General features: G+C 44.6%; 1 protein-coding gene across 1 annotated transcript in view; it reads right to left on the reverse strand.

Moving 5' to 3' along the window:
* The window catches only part of nell2a (neural EGFL like 2a), a 449405-nt gene that overhangs the window by 331396 nt on the left and 94544 nt on the right, over nt 1-23465 (reverse strand). Inside the window, exons 16-17 of the mRNA XM_054733610.2 lie at nt 5793-5933; nt 3381-3574 (exon numbers count right to left, since the gene is read on the reverse strand). Of these exons, the coding sequence (XP_054589585.1) occupies nt 3381-3574; nt 5793-5933 (335 nt within the window). The remainder of the gene's footprint in view (nt 1-3380; nt 3575-5792; nt 5934-23465) is intronic.

The raw sequence follows: 23465 nt of genomic DNA on the forward strand, positions 1-23465 counted from the left end.
GCCGTTAGAAACGCCGTTATACTTAAACGGCGTTACTCCCAACACTGAACAAGCCACTGTCAAATCTGAACAATAAATCTATAAGTGAACTATTCTAAGCTGTTACAGTGAATTTGAATGAAAACACAGTCACAGAACACTCACCCCCTCCCCTCGGGTATCTTCCCTGAGACGCTTCTGCCGTAAGTGGAAGCCCACGATGACGACCGAAACAAGATGATGCTAAACACCAGTTGCCATTTTCTAAGTCCAAACAGCTTTGTCTTCAAATGGTGTTTTTCTTTTTGGGACTCTGGTAGTTTGTCTTAAAGCTGAAGTGGTAGCAGCCGGCTGTTTCTCCTTCTCTGATATTATTGAGCAGAGAACCTCTCACACCAGTGACGTTCTGTTGCTAAATACGCGAGTGTAGCAAGTGGAGGACCCAGGGAATTGCGGCAGGTCAGATGGTCCAGCGGTTGCCAAAGGTCCAAAATGTGTTATTGGTGGAGGCTTTTAGACAAATGTAAGTGAACCACTTTGTTTTATTTATTTTCACTATACATTTATAGCTATACTATGTTAGAACGATGTAAAAAGGCATAAAAAATGTTTTAAGCTGATTTGTTTTCCAAAACTGCCATTGCAGTTTTAAATGGTCAATTAAAAAATAAGGATGCTAACAGAATATCTGATTTGATTAATAATCAATAAACTGTATTATCTGCTATTTTCATCAAAGACTTGTGAGTGTAACTTGAGTGGAAGCATGTTGGAGACTTAATGTTGTTTGTAATAATGTGGTGGTGGCAGCAAGTCCAGACTGTGGGATGGTCCACACATTTCTCTTTTTCTTTCTGAAAGTACATGAACAAGCTCAGTTTCTTCTGCCTTTATTTGTGGTTTGTTTTAGTTTTCTTTGTATATACATCTATTTTAATTTGACCTCATTACTACTACATGCTGACATGACTGGAGCTGTGAGGCATCCAAAGCCAGTTCAGTCTCTGACACACCCAGGTCTGCCACCTGCTTTCCCAGCATCCCTGACCTTAACTCGTCTCCTCACAGGTGGTGGACACACATGGAGGAGACTGCCTGTAGCATTTTTAAGCAAAGCCTGGCTGAGCCCCAGGGACTAACAGCTTAGACACTCACCAATGTTTACTCAAAGAAGGAGCCCTTGTCTTCTTTTCCCAATCAAAACAGCCTGCTGCCAGTGGTCCGCCTTCAAGGTCTTCAGATTACTTTTAGACATATTCCTCTTCTGCGACTAGTTTGAGCTGTTTTCAGACAACACAGCACTCTAAGATCACAGGGAAACTCTGCCCATTAATGTCAATTTTGTCAATTTTGCTCCAATCTGTGGCGTTGAAGAAGGTGCAGAGACATACGGTAAATCTTTTGATTTAGTGGCATGTCTGCTCTGATCCTCACCTATATTCCTGATAATTGACTCTTGACTCAAAGAACAAAATCCCAGGTGTAGGAGACAACAATTAGCTTCCTCTGTAGGATGGCTGGATTCAGCTTCGGTTGGCTGCTTGTCCTCCTCAGATATCTGATTAAGATGCCTCCAGCATGACCTCGTCTGGAAGACTTCTGGACGTGTCCCACTGGGAGGAAGCCCTAGGGCAGACCCAGAGCTTTCTGGAGGGTGTGTAAATCGTGTCTGGTCGAAAGAAATCTTGGGTTCCTCCAGAAGGAGATGGAGGGTATTGAAGGGATGAGGGATGTCTGAGTTAACTCTGTTAACTGACCTTGTCGAAGGAGCCAAATATGGTTGAATAAATGGATAGAAAGATTAACCACAAACGCTTGTTTTACATCCCAAACTTCTAATCAAATTTGGATTTTACCACATTGAAATGTATACTCAAGGTCAGATTTATTTTGATCAGCATTGCCATTCTTGCGTTTTATTTTAAAAATCTCATTTGATGTTTCTGCATCTACATTTCTCAAAATGAGGCTTTACTTGTGGTAAATGATAAATGACCTGCACTTGTATCCAGTAGAGCCTGTCTGAGTCAGAGGACTCCAAAGCACTTCTCACTACCCATTCACACAGTGTTGATGAGCTACAGTGAAGCCACAGCTGCTCTGGGGCGCACCGACAGAAGCAAGGCACCACCTGTCCCCGAGACCACAACCAGCAGACAAGGAGAGCGAAGTGTCTTGCCCAAGGACACAACAACAACAGCTGACACAGATGAAGCTGGGGATTTAAACCAGCAACCCACCAGTAAGAGGGTGAACTCCTAACCCCTGAGCCCTTGTCATCCTATTATGTGTTGGTCCCAATGAACAATATCTGTTTTTTTATTTATTTATTTTTCTTTGTGTTGAAAATTGACGTTAAAACACACCCGTTTCAGCTTTGACCCAATCTAAGTAGTGAACCAACATTTTAGTACACATCCAGCCGATAACATAGAGATTTAACTGGTATTATCTTCAATGACCATCTAGATCAGTGGTTCCCAAACTGGTGTCCGTGTCAGTTTGGAAGTTGTGAGGTCAGCAAGGTTTTATTTGTAAATATTACATTTTTAAATGCTGAACTCTGTATGTAAGTTGGCAAATAATCACAGTTAATGTGTATGCATGTACGAGTTTGGATTAGGGGTCCTGGCTTGTCATCGAGGGAGTGTTTCTCCAAACTTCTGACCAACTGTGAGGAATCCTCTTGTTCTTTCTGCAGCTAAATGCTCGGTTAAATACCAGGAGGACAGCAAAGTTGGCTGCTAATTTTGTGGGTTTGTCACTATAAACATTACATAAACCTCATTTTACCCACTGGTGGAATCAATTATTAATCCACGCAGCTTTATGAACATGCAGTTACACTAACTGTTCAATTATTTATCAAGACTGAGTGCAAATGACAGCAAACGTTCGTTTTTAGAGAGGCAGTGGATTCAACATTATTTGTTAAAAGGAGTTTGCACATCAAACTTATCTAAGAGGTTTTACGATTGGACGTTGTGGTGCTTCATCAGTCGACACACACAATATCTAATTATGAAGGAAGTAAAGCATCATTCTCTTCACTGGTTCCTCTGTGTGTTTGAAAATGTCAGACACTTGCTGGGAAGGGGGGTGGCACAGCTACACAACAGAAGCAAGTGACATTTGCTGCTGATTGGCCCTGTAGGCGATGACATCAGTCACACAAAAGAGGAAGTTCAACACTTGCTTTGGCTTTTCTTCTTCAGAGAGAAAATAAACAAAGTTGGAAGAAAAACCTTCCACAAACCAGCTGGATACTCAAAAAGTACGAATGACATAAAGACAGAAAGAACTGATGGTAAAACATAACGCGGACTTGTTAACTAAACTTTAGATCACATCCATCTTTACGTTTTCTTTTTTCAAGTCTCTATCTTTGCTCCATTTCTTACCTGGCAGGAACACACCGAGCACCTATCGCTGTCCAGCACCCAGATCTGCCCGCTGTGCTTGACCTTGTTGTCATGGATACAGTCTCCAGTACAGTTATGCCCGTGGGGGCACCGGCAGTCGTAGCCTCCCTCCAGGTTGAAGCACACTGTGTCGTTGGCACAGGTGTTCCTCCCTGTCTTGCATTCATTTATATCTGCAGGGAGCACAAGAAAAACGACATCATACATATGCTCGGCTCAGGATACACTGCTCCTGTGAGCGGACGGTGAAAAATGGTGAGTACAAAAGCCATTAATGCTGCTTTATTGCAGCATGCAAGGCAACAGTAAACGAAAGCAACACACGCAATTGCTTTGCAATTCTTAGGGGGAAACAGGCAACCGTACCGTAACCCAGAAACCCACTTTTGGTCCAATTCTATCTTTGCGACGTGCAGCCAGGTTAATATTCTGTCATTTATTTATCTGAGAGCACCCTTAATGTTCTTTTCTTCTTGCCTCGTTCAGCTCAAGCCGACAGCTCAGACGAGGTCAAACAGCAGAGCAGCGCCGGCACTGTTGTTGCAGGCTTTACTTCCATGTTGGTGTTGATTGAGGGTTTCTGTTCTGACAGCTCTGACATGTCTTCCGACATGCTGAATCACAATGTTCTAAAATATGAACAGGCTGCAAAATAAAACCGATGTGACACTTGGGGAAAAGAAATAAAAGATGAAAAAACAGAAACACAATGATACCTCACTAATTAAAGCCTGGATCAAAAAGCTTGATTGCTGCTGGCTTTATCTTTCACTAACGTTGTGCTACTCTATTTCTCTAATTGGACACAGAATCGTGGTGAATGCTTCATGACTGAGATGTCATCTAAAAAAATAAAGAAATCAATCATAGCTCTGAACCAGTTAAGCTATCTGCTGATCTGCTGTTGTGTTTGGGCTCATTGTCTTGTTTTACAGCAGCATTTGGCCCAAGCTGTAGCTGTTGGCCAGACGTTAGAATACAGAAGTTCATGGTCCACAAGCTCAAATCTTCAGCCCTTAACCACCATGTTGACAGTTGACAATGGCTGTTTTGTGCTGATATGATGTGTTTAATTGATTTGTTTTTTGCCACACATGACTCTGTGAATCATGTGTAAACATTTCTACCTTGTTCTCATTTGTCCATCGAGTCCATCCTCACCTCTTCAATCACCGTGTGGTACGCTGGAGCTACCACCAGGGATAAGAAGAAGCTGTTGTATGCTCTGTTGAGAAGGTCATTGGCTGCATATTCGCCTCCATACAGGACCTGTACACCTCCAGGACATTGAGGTGTGCAGGTCAGACAACAACTGACACGTGTCACCCTGGACATTCTTTATGACTCGCCATAAGTACCGTTTCTTCCCCTCTGCTATTGGATTCATCAATGTAAATCCTAGGGCTGCCCACTCCAGTCGCTTGGTTCCAGTCACATGACCCGGTGTTGTGTTTGTACCTGAACTGATCCACTCTCACCAGTACCTACAATGTCTTGTATATAGTAGCCACTTCTCTAATTATTGCCATTTTATATTATTATTTGATCATGAGTATATTGTTACTTCCTATTTTTGCTTATCTCTTATTTTTATCTTCTTTTGCACCAAGTACCGAAATAATTTCCTAATGTGATTTCTCGCATACATGGCAATAAAACCTTCTGATTCGGATTCAAAGCACATCGTTCTGAGGTTTATTATGATGTAGCAAACCTAAGCCAAGCTGCCATGGTTGTAAGTACAGTAAACAAGCCATAGTCTACTAGTGTAGTTTCAGTCCTGTCATAAAGCTCTTGGTATTATTATTATTTGTATACATTTTCTGAGCATTAACCTAAAACAACGAGTTTCCTTTTCTGGATCATCCACTGCTGGGACGATTGATCGATGTCTTAAACTGTTTTCCACTTGTGAATAATAATGCTTGGACATGACCTTTGACCCTTCTTATGTTAATGTTTATGTTGTTTTTTAGCAGACACTTTTATCCAAAGTGAATGACACAGAGGGGAGTCATCAAGAGACATGGAGTATTTTGCCCAAGGACACAATGGCAGAATGACAAGGGATGGTCAAATCAGCAACCCAGCAACAGGTTATTCCCATCTGTTAATGTCCTTCCTCTTTGGTCGTGAGTTTACACACACCTGTACACACAGCTGACCAGCAAACATCATCTTAATTTAAAAAAAATGTTTTTTTCTAAATAACTGTTGACATGTCCAGAAAAAAAATACAAAGATTGAAAGAGGCAGGACTTTTTTATTTTATTTTATTTTTTACCATGAGTGTACTTTACAAGTTTGTGAGTCAAAACTCTAATATTGTCACCAAAGTGTGGTTATTATTTTCTTATACTTTTGTGAAGAAAGCGACGGTGAGCAACTCACCCACACACGATTCTCCGTTGGCGGAAAACAAGCCGTTGTCATGGTAGCCATCACGACACTCGCAGTGGTACCATCCGGGCAAGTTGACACAAGTGGATTTACTGTCACACTCAACAAAGCCGTCCACACACTCATCGATATCTGAAGAAGAGGACAGACAATAAGACATCCACGTCGATACACGCTGGTTTCAGGCTTTGCTTTTCACTGTGACTGAAGCTGAGCTCCATTGTTGCCTCTTGGGCATTTTTTTAAAGCTGACTGACTCATAATTAATAAAACATGTCTAGCCTTTGAGAGAATCCAGACCAAAGGCTGTATCGATCAAACATAGTTTCATTCCAGAGAGTGACATCTGTATCAATAAAAGACAGCAGGGAATAAATAAATCCAATCTAAGAGGATTATTCTTACAACAGAGAGCAGCTCCTGACTCGTATCTGACAACTCATTTCCAGTAAAACTCATGTAGATAACCTAATTATCTCCAAGGTGAGTGGACCGTTTTCATTAACTTGGCTTGAAACTTTCTGCAGACATCAGGAAAGACACAGTAAATGCCTTTGGGTGGGTGTCAGCCGAGCTGATGTTTATTTTCACAGAGCACTACTTAGAAAAGCCCTCGCCTCTGCCTCCTCCTTCAGCTCTCGTCTTTAATGTGAGACTGATTAAGTGCCCCTTTTCTCTCCTCCCTGTATTTGTCTCTCTGTTTTTCACCGCTTGACTCTTTATTCTTTTCCCCACTTTTGATTTTTCATTCCCTTGTCCAAACCTTTCATTACAGGGAGCAACGCCTGCACGCATCAACCCAGAAAAAAGAAACCCAATTTGCTTGTTAACAATGAGCATAATACACACAGAGAGACAGATTACTCTAATATTTCAGTGAACATTTCATTAAACTAAGGGCCAGACCCACATGCTAGAAGGAATAAGGCGCCGTTATTATGCAGCACGGCTAAATATGTTCGGTCCACACATGCATCGTGATTAAATGTGTCTGCCGACACAGTGATGGCTTTTTTATGATCACGCATGATGCACGATGCTCTGCTCTCATTATGAAAATGGCATTGTGGCATGTGTGACCTTCTTCACATCTGTACTGCCTCAGTATCCCCCCACAGAGCGACAGGCGGATGGGCTTGTGGTCCCCCACCACCCAGTCTGTAATAGGATTAAGATCTACTGGCTAATGAGCCCTGAGCCTTTAAATAGAATTTCAGCAGCAGATTAACCGTTGATCAAATGTCCTGCAGATTAGGGCTTTATCTGTCTGAAAAAATGACTTACATTCGTCACAATCTGCTTCAATAAAAACACATTCAAAGAGCTGCCTCTGATGTTCGATGCCATTACTAATCGCTAACTTGGTGGGAGCATCTCACCTAGTTTTCTCCCATTAGGGTTTTCTTAAAGGACCCAGCTTGAAATTACAAGCCTACGTCAAATGATATAACAATCCAGTCGTTGCAAATTATTACGTCCTGAGGAGAAATCTCCCATGCTCTTTGTTGCCTGTGAATTTCAGTGTGATAAAAGCAAATGGAGCTTTTAAAGAGGGAGAAAATGCATGAGGTGCATTGCCAGAGTGAGCTGAAACGTTGGGAGTCAGCCTCCCCATTACGGCTGCATGAAAAAGTTCAAAGCACAACTGAGCAGTGGGATGCTATTTATATCACACGGCGGTGATGAAGTAATTCGTCTAAAAATACATTTTATTTTCAGCCAGTTTCATTCAAGTATTTCAACACATTCTCACTCCCAGCGCGTCAAAAACAAACGCTTGGTGAGCCACCCTCCGCCTCAGACCCTTGACGCCAAAAGTGCCCTTTTCCATCACTTATGTGCGAAAAGGGTTTTTCCCCTTTTCTGACTGCAGATCCCAATGCAGCGTAAAACTGACGCGATGGGATATCCGCAGCCAGGGCACCAAACAAGATCATTGTACCTCGACCTAACCTCATCCCCTTGCTATTTAACCTTCCCCTCACCCCTATTCTAACCTTAACCATCTTGCTAGCTAACACGTTAGTGATGTGTCGGTCGCTCTAAAACTCGACTCTATGAAGTGAACGGCGGGAACCGCCTCCTCAATGGTCGGGTTTGGACGGAGGCAACGTGAGGGGGAGGTTTCAACTACCATGGTGGACGTTAAAAGTAGAGGATATTTGTAACCTCCCCCTCGCCAGATGGTATGTTCTAACGTTCCTCTTGGGCGGCAAATACGAAAATTCACAGTCAGAATGCATGTGAAACAAACGCTTGATCACAGTGAGAGAAATGTTTTAGGTAGCAAGAGGGTTAAGGTTAGGATGAGGGTGAGGGGAAGGTTATAAATAGTGAAACGTTAAGGTTTAGGTGCGGTTAAATGAGCTAGTTCAGTGCCGCATCAGCGGACATCCCATCATGTCAGTTTTACGCTGCACTGGGATCTGCAGTCAGAATAGGGGAAAAACCCTTTTTGCACAAAAGTAACGAAAAAGGGCACTTTTGGCGTCTGGGGTCTGAGGCGGAGGGTGGCTGACCAAGCGTTTGTTTTTGACGCGCTGGGAGTGAGAATGTGTTGAGTATTTAAACATGTGACTGTCTGGTGGCAGCAGCAGACGCGCGACCAGAAGATATGCACACCCGTGCTTCTTAGCCTGCCGTCAAATCGGGTTTTTAAATGTTGAAACATTTTAGGACGGCGAAACTCAACTGCACTTTTGACACAGAGTGACTAAAAATGTGGCGCGCAGCAGGGGCTGCTCAAATCTGGTCTTCTCTTTTATCATCTCTGTTAAAATAGAGAGAAAGATCACTGTAATTAAATGATCAACAACGACAGACAGACAAGGGCGCCGCTGAGAGAAGCTGTCCCTGCTGAATCACAAGGCTTTTTGTTAAATCATGGATTCGGATGGTTCGGGATTTTCACTTGTTAAATAATTCTCTCTCCTCACCGAGGAAATGGGACTTTGCAAACTAAATCAAATCTGAGTTTGAGACTGCCTGGTGTTGATGGGACATAGAAAATGACATAAACACCAAGTGTGTACAGAAAGAGGAGAGGATGAGGATGGGACAGGAGGAGGAGGATGACACAGAAATAGACAGAAGGGAACTTAAGAAGTCAAAAGAAGGAGGAGCACAATTTCAAGAAAGAGAACAAGCCAGAATAAGACAGACTGCAGTTATTCTTCTCGTTATCCTGAGTGGCAGGCCGGAAACACGAACTCTATTAAAGCCGCTCTCGGAGGACGAAACAGAGGGAAAAGCGTCCGGTCGTTTCCTCCTGAGCTTGTTACATCTGTTCACCAAGAGTCTGTTTCCCTCCCATTTTATTCATCCACCGCCTTCACCTTCCCAGGTGTTCCTTTTCCTCCTCATCCACCTCAAAGTTGAGGCAAAAAACAGGTGCTTTCAATATTAGTCTCGCCAAAGTCTGCAGTTGGCTCTCTCTGAGCAGAAAAGGGCAGAAACAGGAGCTGATTTTTGTCTGCCCTTTTCATGACTTCTGATCATTGCACTGCTCCTGATAACCTCTTCACTGAATCGTTTTTTTCTGATCCTGGACCAGTGCAGCTCTTTCTGCTCTCCTTCTCTCACTTCTCACCTTCTCTTTGGCTAACAGACACCCTAGGGGTTGAAATGCAGCTGCTCCGTTGCATCACTCTATGTCAACATTGTTAATGTTGTCACATGGACATCTCTAACACAGTGGCCTGATTCCAGATGATTTCCATTTCCCAAAAGGGTCTACTGGATGCTCCTGGTAAGCTCTGGATGGATTTATTCAGCACCACATCTCATCCTCTGCTCCTCAGTCACCTGAACACAACTAGATGCTCAAAGATAAATTGGTCTCATCAGATCAAGATGACAGCTTCCAAAAACTACATGGATGATGGCAAAACGTCCGTTCTGTTTATTTACAGCATCACTGAACAATCTCTCAATAGACATTCAGAGAGGGAATCGTTTCAAATTATCAGCCAATCATTATGAAACCTGAGGCAAACAGAGCTGCATACACACACGGTTCCTGAAGGTGAAACAGACACCGGAATGCAAATCCATATCTGCAAGCCTTTGAGTGGGAGAGTGGATGAGTAATCATGGAAAATTGGAAACAAGTCTTGTGAACAATCGGTGGCTGCAAGCACGCTCACGCTGCAATCACGTCGTGTATAATTCCCTGATTCCTTAGAGATCAGCTGAAAACACAAGTTTGTCAGTGGCAATTTACCGTAACAAACGCATACAAAAAACCGTGGAGGTGAGCATTAGGACCGTTTTGTTTGTAAAAATGTAGGAAAAAGGTTTCAGAAACAAGTCTTTCAGTATTTGAGGATATGAGTGGGAGGATGGATGTTTGTGAGTGACAGCTGAGCTAATTGGAGCAAAACCCACCAGCATCTGTGCTGCTAAGTGCTACTCTTGTTTATGTAGCATAAAAACAAACTTCTTTGGACTCCCAAAGTTATTCAGCCAGCTGTTTATATGAAGTCAAGCATCCCTCCCTTAATGCTTTCATCACCACAATGGGGCTTGGCAGGGGCTTCTGCATGAGAGTTCTCCCATCAAACGTTGGTAAACTTACTGATCATCACCCGACCAGCTCTGAAGGGAAGAGAGGCTGACACACACTCATACGACAGCAACAGAGGAGTTAGGTGCCCGCCCTGTTGCTAGAGGGTTGCAGGTTCGAGCCCCGCTCGTTTGTGGTGGTCGGAGGGGCCGGTGTGTACACCAGCCTTGCCCCTGTCAGTGCAACCCAGGGCAGCTGTGGCTACAATGTAGCTCATCATCACCAGTGTGTGAATGTGTTTGTGCATGGGTGAATGACTGGTCACGTTGTAAAGTGCTTTGGGGGGCTGTAGAACCCTAGAAGGTGCTATATCAAATACATGCATTTAATATTTAGCATACCTTAGCTACAGGGCTAACTGGTGTTTAAAAAAACACAAAGTGAGTTTACCTTTTGCTGTAGCTGTGGATAACAGCATGTTCGTAATTCTGCAGCTTTTATAGAAGCTGTCTGTCCTGTGCCTGGCGCCATTTACTACACTCCAGCAGCTACAGTACCAACCTATCCCTGGGAGACGTGCCATTTAGGCAGAAGCAGCAGGTTGCTCCCAGCTAAATGACAGCTCCGGCCATTAGCAGGGCCTAATTAAGACACGCTAATTATGGGTGATGGAGTGCTTTGTAAAGCCATGTCTAAATAAATAATGAATATGTAATGATTGCACTTAAACAAGCCGCTTGAGCTTAAACAGTCACAGACCTGCAGACCTTGTGGGTAAAACGGAGAGCAAAGGATGGACATGCTGCTGCAGTAATGCATCTTGGGAGTTATCGCAGAGCAAAAGTACGAACATGGTTTTAAATATTCACTACCTGCGCCCCGAGTGCTGAGTGGGAGGTGCCCAGGGGAGATTTCAGATGTGATGAAACTGAGATGTTCTGTTTTTGTTCAGCAGTGTGGGCAGACTCACTGTGGTCTTTTCTGTTTCATGTTACGCAACATCAACGACATCAGTAGCTGCTAGGCTATTTCCTGTATTTAGTTTGGACTCACCTCTTTTCATCCATACATTTGTTAACTGTGTGAGTCCGTTTTCATGCTCCTGAAATGTTGTTAGTGAAATAATCATCAGCTGCTGCTGAAAGGTGGGCAGGGAGCATGAAACATCATTTTCACACATGGATTGGCCACCACACAGTCCAGACCTTAACCCCATTGAGAGCCTTTGGGATGTGCTGGAGAAGGCTTTGTGCAGCGGTCAGACTCAATGCAAGATCTTGGTGAAATATGAATGCAACACTGGATGGAAATAAGTCTTATGACATAACAGAAGCTTGTCCAAACAATGAACAGCGAATGTGTGCCGTAATCAATGCTAAAGGTGGTTGAACGTAATATTAAGAGTGTGTGGCCTTTTTTCTGGCTGTGCAGTGTGTGTTATTATATTGGACATATTTTAAAGAAACAGTCAGACAACGTCACCCCATGGCAAACAGGTCCTAGGTGAGGGATCAGACAAAGAGCAGCCCGAAGACCTCTTATGATGAATCATGAATGGAAACTGTGTTCCCTCGCCCGGACGTGGGTAACCGGGGTCCCCCTCTGGAGCCAGGCTTGGAGGTGAGGCACGGTGGCGAGCACCTGGTGGCCGGGCTTTCACTCATGGAGCCCAGCCGGGCACAGCCCGAAGAGGAAATGTGTGTCCCCGTTCCCATGGGCTCACCACTCGTGGAAGGGTCCAAAGGGGTCGGGTGCAGTGTGTGACGGGTGGTAGTTGAGGGCAGGAACCTTGGCGGTCTGATCCTTGGCTACAGAAGCTGGCTCTTGGCACATGGAATGTCACCTCTCTGGTGGGGAAGGAGCCTGAGTTGGTGTGTGAGGTTGAGAGGTTCCGACTAGATATAGTCGGACTCACCTCAACGCATGGCTCTGGCTCTGGAACCAGTTTCCTTGAGAGGGGTTGGACTTTCTACTGCTCTGGAGGTGCTCCCACTGAGAGGCGCCGAGCAGGGGTGGACATACTAGTTGCCCCCCATCTTGGTGCCTGTACGTTGGGGTTTACCCCAGTGAATGAGAGGGTAGCCTCCCTCCAACTACATGTGGGGGGATGGGTTCTGACTGTGGTCTGTACTTATGTGCCAATCTACAGTTCAGACTACCCACCCTTTTTGGAGACCTTGGAGGGGGTGCTGCAGAGCGCTCCTTCCGGTGACTCCCTCGTTCTGCTGGGGGACTTTAACGCTCACATGGGCAATGACAGTGAGACCTGGAGAGGTGTGGTTGGGAGGAACGCCCCCCTGATCTGAATTTGAGTGGTGTTTTGTTATTGGACTTCTGTGCCAGTCATGGATTGTCCAAAATGAACACCATGTTCAGACATAAAGGTGTCCATATGTGCTTTTGCCACCAGGATACTATAGGCCGCAGCTCAATGATCGACTTTGTTGTTGTTTCATCTGACCTGCGGCTGCATGTCTTGGACACTCAGGTGAAGAGAGGGGCGGAGCTGTCAACTGACCACTACCTGGTGGTGAGTTGGCTCAGATGGTGGGGGAGGATGCCGGTCAGACCATGCAGGCCCAAACGTATCTCTAGGGTCTGCTGGGAACGTCTGGCAGAGTCTTCTGTCAGAAGGAGCTTCAATTCCCACCCCTGATAGAACATCCAAAATGTTTTGGGGGAGGTGGGGGACATTGAGTCTGAATGGACCCTGTTCCGTGCCTCCATTGTTGAGGCGGCCAACCGGAGCTGTGGTCGCAGGATCGTCGATGCCTGTCATGGTGGCAACCCCCAAACCCGTTGGTGGACACCGGCGGTTAGGGATGCTGTCAAGCTGAAGAAAGAGGCCTATCAGGTCTTTTTGACCTGTGGGACTCCAGAGGCAGCTGACGGGTACAGGCAGTCCAAGCGGTATGCGGCTCGTGTGGTCGCCAAGGCAAAAACCCGGGCATGGGAGGAGTTCGGTGAGACATGGAGCAAGACCTCCGTACGGCTTCGAGGAGATTCTGGTCCACCATCTGGCGCCTCAGGGGGGGAAAGCAGTGCGCTACCAACACTATCTATAGTGGGGACAGTGTGCTGCAGACCTCTACTCAGGATGTTGTGGATCGGTGGGCAAAATACTTCCAAGACCTCCTCAATCCCATCGACACATCTTCCAGTGAGGAAGCAGAGTCTGGGGACTTTGGGTTGGCCTCTCAAATCTCTGCTGCTGAGGTCACTGAGGTGGTTAAAAGCTCCTCTGTGGCAAGGCTCCAGGGGTGGATGAAATTTGCCCAGAGTTCCTTAAGGCTCTGGATGTTGTGGGGCTGCGTTGGCTGACGCAGCTCTGCAATATCGCATGGACATCGGGGGCAGTCCCACTGGACTGGCAGGCCGGGGTGGTGGTCCCCTTATTTAAAAAGGGGGGGGGGGGGGCGCAGGGTGTGTTCCAATTACAGGGGGATCACACTCCTGAGCCTTCCTGGTAAGGTCTATTCAGGGGTTCTGGAGAGGAGGGTCCGTCTGATTGTTGAACCTCAGATTCGAGGAGCAATGTGGTTTTCGTTCTGGCTGTGGAATACTGGACCAGCTCTATACCCTTAGGGGGATCCTGGAGGGTGCATGGGAATTTTCCCAACCAGTCTACATGTGTTTTGTGGATTTGGAGAAGGCGTTTGACCGTGTTCCTCGAGGGGCCCTGTGGGGGGTACTCCGGGAGTATGGGGTACCAGGCCCTCTGATACGGACTGTTAGGTCCCTGTATGACCGGTATCAGAGCTTGGTCTGCATTGCCGGCAGTAAGTCAGGCTCGTTCCCAGTGAGAGTTGCACTCCGCCAAGGCCGCCCTTTGTCACTGATTCTGTTCATAACCTTTATGGACAGGATTTCTAGGTGGAGCCAAGGTGTGGAAGGCATCCATTTGGTGGCCTGAGGACCAGGTCTCTGCTATTTGCAGATGATGTGGTCCTGTTGGCTTCATCAGAACGTGATCTTCAGCTTTGGCTGGAGTGGTTTGCAGCTGAGTGTGAAGCAGCTGGGATGAGAATCAGCTCCTCTAAATCTGAGACCATGGTCTTGATTCGGTAAAGGGTAGAATGCCTTCTCCGGGTCAGGGATGAGGTCCTGCCCCAAGTGGAGGAGTTTAAGTATCTCGGGGTCTTGTTCACGAGTGAGGGAAAATTGGAGCATGAGATCGATAGGTGGATTGGTGCTGCATCTGCAGTGATGCGGGCGTTGTGCCGTCTGTCGTGGTGAAGAGAGAGCTGAGTCAGAAGGTGAAGCTCTCAATTTACCGGTCGATCTACGTTCCTTCCCTCACCTATGGTCATGAGCTTTGGGTAGTGACCGAAAGAACAAGAATGCGGATACAAGCGGCCAAAATGAGTTTCCTCCATAGGGTGGCTGGGCTCTCCCTTAGAGATAGGGTGAGAAGCTCGGTCATTCGGGAGGGGCTCGGAGTAGACCCGCTGCTCCTCCACATCGAGAGGAGCCAGTTGAGGTGGCTCGGGCATCTGGTCAGGATGCCTCCTGGACGCCTCCCTGGTGAGGTTTTCCGGGCACGTACAACCGGGAGGAGACCTGAAGGTAGACCCAGGACACGGTGGAGGGACTATGTCTCTCACCTGGCCAGGGAACGCCTTGGGATTCCCCCGGAGGAGCTGGCCCAAGTGGCTGGGGAGAGGGAAGTCCGGGCCTCTCGCCTTAGGCTACTGCTCCCGCGACCTGACCCTGGATAAGCGGATTAAAATAGATGGATGGATGGAGTCAGACAACTCAAATCAAATCAGAAGCCCATGGCAGCAAGTTCACTTCAGCAAACACAAATATTAAAATATGTCAAAAACTCCTTTGTATAAATATTAAGCTTAAACCTTTTGTGATGGTAGCAGAGACATTCACAGCACAAGCTCCAAATGCTGACAGATTGCACATAAACTTGCAATAGATTGCAAATCACATTGTTTTCAAGTTTTACACAGCTATTACTTCATCACTTTCAAACATAATCAGATTTTTCTTTAAAAACATCCAACTTGATGAGGTGCTTTGATGCTGTAGGTCAAGTCAAGTCGATCTTTATTTATATAGCGCTGCACAGGAAATTAAAAATGATATAAAAACATATTTAAAAGAAACTAAACAAATCCTAAAATCAACTGGCAGCCAATGTAAGCCAAGATCGGAGTAACACGACCAAACTTCCTTTTATCCACTAGGAGTTTGGCAGCCGCGTTTTGCACCAGTTGTTGTTGTTCTGCTTCCCAGGCTTGGTTGCCTCTCATCTCCCCTTGTGTGTATTGGTTGCATCTGCCTCTTGTTAACCTGATCACCTGCTCCTGTGCATTTAAGCCCTGTCAGTCCTGTGTCTTTTGTCGGTTCATCTGCTGTCCTTGTCTTAAATCTCCCCATGTCAACGTGCTTCTGTTGCTGTTGTTTCTGCACTCCCAAGTCCCTGCAATAAATGGAGTTAAGTATTTTGCTACCTCAGAGCTTCACTCACCTGCATATGGGTCCAAAACCAACACTCACCATGACAGCTGTAGCCTCGCTATGGTGCTCTTGCTCACCCCAAATAAGACCCAATCGCAATAGTCAGTGTGGGTTGTAATAAAAGCATGAACTACTGCTTCTAGGTCATGCTGTCAGGAACGGTTTGACTTTGGCCAAACGTTGTAAATGATAAAAGGAGGAGGAGACAAATCCATTTACATGTGTATCAAAACTGAAAGCATTGTCAAACTTTACTCGAAGGTTAACAACTGATGCCTTAAACTGGGAATTAAACGGTCCACAGTCATGTGAAGTGGTGTCAATACGACCACTTGGCCCAAATAGGACTGCCTCTGTCTTTTCATCATTGAGGCACAAAAAATTCCCAGCATCCACCTCTTAACCTCAAACAGTCTACCAGACTGTTAACTGAAGAATTACTTTCTGAATCCAAGGGTATAAAGCAGGCAATCATCAGCAAAAACGTGAAAGGTACAAGCTATTACTGACTAATTACATCTTTTAATTCATCTATTTTCTTTTTCCCTATGAGCCATCATGCTGTCTAAAATCCTAACAACCCCCCTGAAGCAAACCATCAATGTTAATGAGGTCTGAAGGAACTATTTTGCTTGCCTGGGCTTGTCCCGCTCACTGTCCTTCTCAATATGCCAGTGTGACCTACGTGCTCCTCACCGCTCCTCCTCTCTCTGCACACACTTTATGATTTCCACATAAACTCTTGGTCATCTCCATGTCTCCTTTCGTCCTAACCCACTTTTTGATTGCTGCTTCCATTTTCACATGCTATCATAAATCACTTCCTTTTTGGCCTCTTGTCATCATCCCACTCCTCTCTTTACATGTCCTCTTGTCAGCTATCATCCAGTAATTCAATATCTTTCTTTTTATTTAACTGCCCACACATCTCCTCAAAGTAATTTTTCTCTACTTCCCCTCACTTTTTTTTCCATTCGTGGCTGTCAACCGAGCGTTCTGACTCAGTTTTCAAAAGAAAGTGTTGGTGTTTGTCTAAAAACACATTTAAAATTGGGTCTGGTTATCAACTCAAATAAAAGTTTTACAAAGCTATAAACTATTTTATTTTTACAGCAAACAGCCAGAGAAACGCGATTTAGAAACATCATTGGATTTTTTTTACTTATAGGAAAAAGACGAGTGCTTGTAAAGACCCACGACTTGAGAAAGTGAGTTTTTCCTTCCAATAAAACACCGATTTACAGAGTAGGTGTAAAACTGCATAGCTGACAGCACTCTTGAACGCACCTCTCCAGGAGTGTGTAGGAGTCACAAATCTAAAATGCACCATTAATAGTGAACATAAAAATATTTTATCTCTTTCCCCTTGTCCCAATAAGAACATTGCAGATGCTTAACTGGACTCAGTGCTGCTGATTAAAAGCAGCCATAAGAACGTGAGACTGCAGATAAAAGGAACGATGAGAGGCAGAGGTGGGCATTCTCAGCATTTGATCAAATTAAACTTCATGGTGTCCTTTGAGAAAGCAGCAAGAAAGCCAAACCAAGGACGGCGGAGATGGCCATTAGTTACCGAACTGACAGCATGGTGACGGGAAATTTTAACCCTCAGCCGAGGATTTTAATAAGCTTAGCAGGAGCTGAGAGGAGGAGATAATGAGCTGAAAATAAAGAAAATACAACAACTACTGCCTTATTCATCTCCCAGGACCAGTTTGATAATTCAGTCAAAAAACACACATATCTGAGACTTAAGCAAACAGAAGCTCCTCACAAAAGTACAATTATTTCATGCACTGGTTAGAAAGATAAAACAAAAACTTTTATATAAATGACCTGCACTTGTAGCGTCTTTCTGAGTCAGAGGACTCCAAAGCGCTTTCCACTACAGTGAGTCCTTCATCCACTCACACACACATTCACACACGGGTAGTGATGAGCTACGATGTAGCCACAGCTGTCCTGGCACCTCTGACCACCACCTGCAGGCAAGGTTGCCCAAGGACACAACAGCAGTCATTGAACATTGAATGGATGTCCTGTATTGAAGTTAAAGACTACGTTTACATGCAGCTAATATCCGGGTTATGATCGGGTTAAGGTCGGTATTCGGGTTTCTGAGTTGATCAGAATAACCCGTTTACAAGCATAAATAGAAAGAGTTACCCCTAACTTGCATAACCCGATTTAAATGCGGACGTTGGGGTAGCGTCAGGACGTATGGGCTACGTCCAGATGCAATATGTGTCTTTTCCGGTTCTTCTTGTACCGGTATCCGTGAAAACAACAACATGTTTCCCAGTTCGGAAGAGATAGCGACCGCGTTTGTTTGTGCTTTAGTTTCTTCGTCACTCCAAAAGTGTGGTGCTGTGCCGCGACTCGCCATGTTGCTCCCAACTTGTTGTTTACTTCCGGTGTTCTGGCGCCTACGAGACGTCTCGCTACTCAAAAGACCAAGATTCCTTGCGAACAGAGCATGCGCAGAACACACGCTTTGATGGGGATATCCCGATATGCGTTGACACGACCAAACATTCGGGTTAGAAAAGCGTTACCCCAGGTGTAGTAACCAGGTTTTTAAAAACCCGGTTATGAGCATATCCGGGTTTTTGGCGGTGTTTACATGGACCTGCGGACTATTGTGAATATTCGGGTTTTAAAAGGGTTACTGGCTGCATGTAAACACACTCAATGTTGAGTGTTGTTAAAGGCTTCAGTGTGTTCCTCCAAATCTAGTAAAACTGTCATGACGTGCAGGTGAGTGGAGCGGAGGTGAGGATCCAAATGCAGGGGAAGAAGCAAGCAGGCAGGCAGGCAGGCAGACAGACAGACAGACAGACAGACAGACAGACAGACAGACAGACAGACAGGAACGGAAAACGCTGGACATATAACAATGAACCGACAAGACAAACAAGAACAAGAGGGTTTAAATACACGAGGAGCTGGGACCTGGAGTGATTGGAAGACGAGAGGCAGCTGGGAGCAATTAACATGGACACAGGACGGGGAGGCAGGACAGGGTGTGACAAAAACTAAAGAACTTCAGTCTTGTTTATCTAAAGCAGTAAAGATTCATTTACTGAATTATTTATGTTACTGTTTTGTTAAGATCACCAGATGGTTCAGTTAAAGGGGATGCTTTCTGCTGAGCTTATGATGTGCTCAGTGCAAACACTAAATAAATGAGTAGTCTGTCCAGTGGGTTAAGTGGGATTAGTTTTGGGTGAGGAGGTTTTCGCCCTCCTAATGATATTATGGTTTATCCGTACATTTAAAGGTCACGGATGATGATTCGAAGCGTTTTCAATAAATCGTCCATAAAGTTTGTTTTAATTATGATGGATAACTAACTGATAACTGATTAATCTGCAGAATTTAAACTCAAGTCAAAACAGGAATCAAGGCTGAAGTCTAATATTATAAAAACACAATTCCATCTGAGCTGTAGAACCTTGTGCCCGTGTAAAACAAATCAAAAATGGGTTTTTTCAAGTTGGACTAAAACCTGTGTCATTTTTACTGGTTGTTTGTCTAAGATAAAAATCCACAGGACTTCTGAGAAAATGTTTGAAAATACAATAAAGAAGCAATTAAATAAAGAGCCAAGGTAATGGTTGCCATGCAACAGAGCAGGGAAGGGTGTCATTACTGCAGAAGTGCATCTCTGAAGAATGTGAGGGCACGTTAGTAAAAGTATGACAGCTTAAGAAGTCAGAAAACTACTGGAAACCAGTCATTTGTCTGCTTTGCTTTTGGACAGAAACAAGTTTAAACCAGGTCGGTATGTCCTGTTTTCTTCATGTCCGGTAAAAAAAAGCAGAAATGTCCTCATTCATTTGTCAAACAGAAGCACCAGGTGAAACAATGTGCTACCTTCCCAACTGACTTTAGAGGGGAAAATAAATGAGCTACTTGTACTTCATCCATACTTGTCAGCAAACCTTCTATTAAAGTTTGGCCAGCACATGCCTCGACTTGTAAATGCAGTATCACATGAATCTAGCCTGTCAGAAGTGCCACAGTATTTCCTTTTAGTGTTTTGCACTTCATGGTTTCCTTTGTCTACAGCTTAGGGCATTTCAGTGTTTGATTTTGACTTATGAGACATTTCATCAACATAAAACAATCATTTTTAAATATGTTGTCACATTAGCAACAAGCCCTTTCCCCTCATTTTCTTCCAATCGTAACAGCTCTTCTCTGCTTTTATAGCAACACTGTGGGATTCGAGTGACTAACATCTGACTAAAGAAGTTTCTTTTCTGCCCCTGATTTAACCAATGTCCAACATATAATTCTGGTTTCATAGAGTATACTCTCGTGATATTTAGCCATCACCAAACAACTCAACCCAGTCACCTGCTGATGTAAAGTCATCCACTTTAGTCCCCTGAGATGACCTGTGATTGAGGTCGAAGCATAACTTGATGCTCTTAATTTGACAATCTACACCACGATGCTCCCAATGTGTTTTTAGCTGAAAAGAAGAAATAAATGGAGTCTGTTTTCCAACTCAGTGATTAATCGTGTTAAATGATGATTTCAATAATCACGAAATAATCATGAAATATGAATGTTGTCCTTAAAAAACACTGTCATTGCCAACTGTGAAATTCACATACAGGTTTATTTAATTACTCTGAGTTCATGTTCTTTGAGTTACCTGAAACCTTTAAACTTCAGATCCATTTTCATTTGTTTTTGAGTGTCTGTGGTATTAATGTTTTCTCTTGGGTGCTGCTTTACAGACTGTACGGTTTTTAGAGAACGGCTTATAGAAATCTGTTTGTGTCTACATATCTAAAGTGGATTTGTGAACAAACAAGCCTGAAAGCATATCTTGGCTTGTTTTGTGAGCAGTGTCACTCCTGCACTTTATTAATGTTATAAAAGATAAAATGGTCTGCTGCCTTTACGTAAACAACAAAGAAAACTGCCTTTTATATTTTTGTATCTCTGCAGGAATACACAAAGATCAAATAAATACTTTCTATGGTGCAGTCTGGAAGGAAAAAACAACAGAAGTCTAAACCCAAGAAATCTAAGAGAGCTCCATGCAGTTGCACATCTTGTTTTTATTTCTCCATTCCTGTAAGAAAATGGACTCCAGCTTACTGAGAAAGTAATGTTTGCACATTTTGCCAATGTCTTGTTAAAGAAATATGGGGTGAAGTGCTAGCCTGAGGCTCCCATGGTGACCGTGCAGCATGTTGGGGGGCAAACATTACAAGGCTGGACCTGCGTACATTCATATCCATGACTGAAGTGGATGTGTGCGGCTGCAGCTGCATAATTCATGACGTGTCATGAGTTCTCCTCTAGCTGCTGCCTGTCTGTCAACACACGTGTCCCCTCCCCCTCCCCACTGAATGGTAATGTCAAGGCAGGAAGTACACACACACACACACAGCGTCACAAGTGTTGCTTCACATGTATTATAGAGTTACACAGATTCAAACGTGGGCAAAGAATGATGCTAACGTGCACCAGCACACGCTAATGTAGGACAATCTGAGACGAGGTGGCAGCCTGACAGCCTGGGAGCATCTTCTAGGTTTGTGTTTGTGAGTGCATGCTCCTGCTTCTCCTTGAAGAGCTCTTGTTCGGCAGCTCATGACGGGCCGCCAGTCTGCCGCTGCAACAGCAGGAGCAGCAGCAGACGTGTTAGCATCCCTGGGGAGGTCTCTAAAAGCTCACAGGGTTCTGCGGGTGGGGAGCCCAAACCCAATGAAAGCTTTTCCATGTTCATCCACCCAGTTCAGCTTCTCCTCCTCCAGCAGCCTCATTCGAATGCAGAAGGAAAACTCACTAACCCCTACCTCCTCACCACTCACCCCCTTCCTACTGACTTTCCCATCCCAGCGTTGCATCTGTCAGTTTTTCCAACATCTTGTATCCTCCATTCCACCTCACCTCCTTTTACCCCTTCCAACTCATTACTTCTCCCCATCCCTCATTGAACTTTGCATCTGTCAATCCTCACGAACATCTCCATCTTTTTCTCCCCAGCCACTGTTCTCTTCCTCTCTGTCATCCTCCCCCTCCTCATGCCTGCAACAAGGGCGGCATATCCAACAGAACATTAACCCCGATGCATTTCTGTGAGCTCCTGCAGCAGACACACCCCTCACCGGGAGCTCCTGTCATGCTGAGGAGACAGTAAAGAAGAGCACCTTGTCTCAGAATGAATGACTGATGAGTCCCTGGACAGTGCCACATGGCTTGGCCTTGTTGCACAGAGCCCTGATAGCGGTTCTGGACTTAAAAAGCACAACGACAGAACCTCAAGGCAGTGGTTGTCACAGGGCTGAGTCAGACGTGAGGAATTGTAGGAGTCAGTGGTGAAGTGAACTTGCACTGATGGTGGTGGGACTGCATCGTCGGAGAGGGGAGAGCGGGCAGCAGAGGGCGACAACATCCTCTGCTGCCCGCAGATAAACGGAGAAGGAAGTGATGCCACCATCAGCGTCAGCCTGAGGAAGTCTGCAGCCGCAAGCATAACGTAGCGAAAAAACAGGTAACGAAACCGTTTCTGTGTTTTAAAAAAGAACGATAGCATGGAATTTAAGATGGCCGTCACAGCAAACAGATCTTAGAATAATAAAAAAACAAAGAAATGGCTCAGTCAACTTTACCCGTATAGACCTGAAGCACCATCATTTTACATAAAATTACCTTAGTTTAAAAACTAAAAGCCATTTAACTGTTATTATTATATTAGGGACAGCTGTAGAAACTGCAGTCAGTATTGATTGTCTAATTTTTGGAAAGCAAGATCTTCAACATTAGCTGGCAGACAAAACCCAAAGAAATGTGATTCTCTGATGAAGTCAGCTGGACTTTGTGAATGCACCTGTTGTTGTACTTTGGTTGGTTTTATGTGTGTGTTCTAGGGTGCTTACACACACAAAAACATACATGGCCCAATAAAGAATGGACTACACCATACAAGACATGTTCATGTGTATTTGATGTTCCTACCAAAGAAGGAATGCAGAACTGATCATGCTTTCACCCTTTCATTTTCTAAAGTTTAGTTTATTCATGCAAACAATTATCTTGCCATTTAATTCTAATGTGCAAAAAGCCAAAGACAAACTTCATGGGAAAACAGAGATCTATTGATGTAGGCAATTAAATGGTTGCACATATCGCACAGAAACAAGAGTCAACCTCCTCTACCCAAAAACATAAAGAAGGCGAGGTCATTACACCAAAGCTGACGCCTACTGCACACTGGAAGCAAAAGCGGCGCGGAACGGCAGCACAAAGGTTTAATTGCGACAATCACAGCACTCAAGTGCACACCGGGAGAGTCTCAGTAGCGAAACGGCTTCTCTGCCGTGCCCCTCGCTCGACTCGTGAGATCACAAAATCCCTCGAGAATTCCGCCAACCCCCTCGTGACATCGAACGATCCCTCGAGACTTCAGAGTTTACGTTTTTTTATTGCAATTTGCCATTAAACCAAAAAGAAGGAAATCACGTTTTACATCGCTGTTTGATGTGTGATGCTGTTCCTCTCCACCACCTGGAATAAAGCCATGAAATACCCACCGCTGCACTTCTGGAACAATGCTGTGAGTAAATAAGCCGTTAGATCATATGTAAGCTTCATACATAACAAACAGCATTGCTGCAATACTTTTATTTTGAAAAGTACCAGGGATTTCCCCTTGAAACCGT

This window comes from Nothobranchius furzeri, chromosome 4 (genome assembly GCF_043380555.1).
Source record: "Nothobranchius furzeri strain GRZ-AD chromosome 4, NfurGRZ-RIMD1, whole genome shotgun sequence".
Taxonomy (NCBI): domain Eukaryota; kingdom Metazoa; phylum Chordata; class Actinopteri; order Cyprinodontiformes; family Nothobranchiidae; genus Nothobranchius; species Nothobranchius furzeri.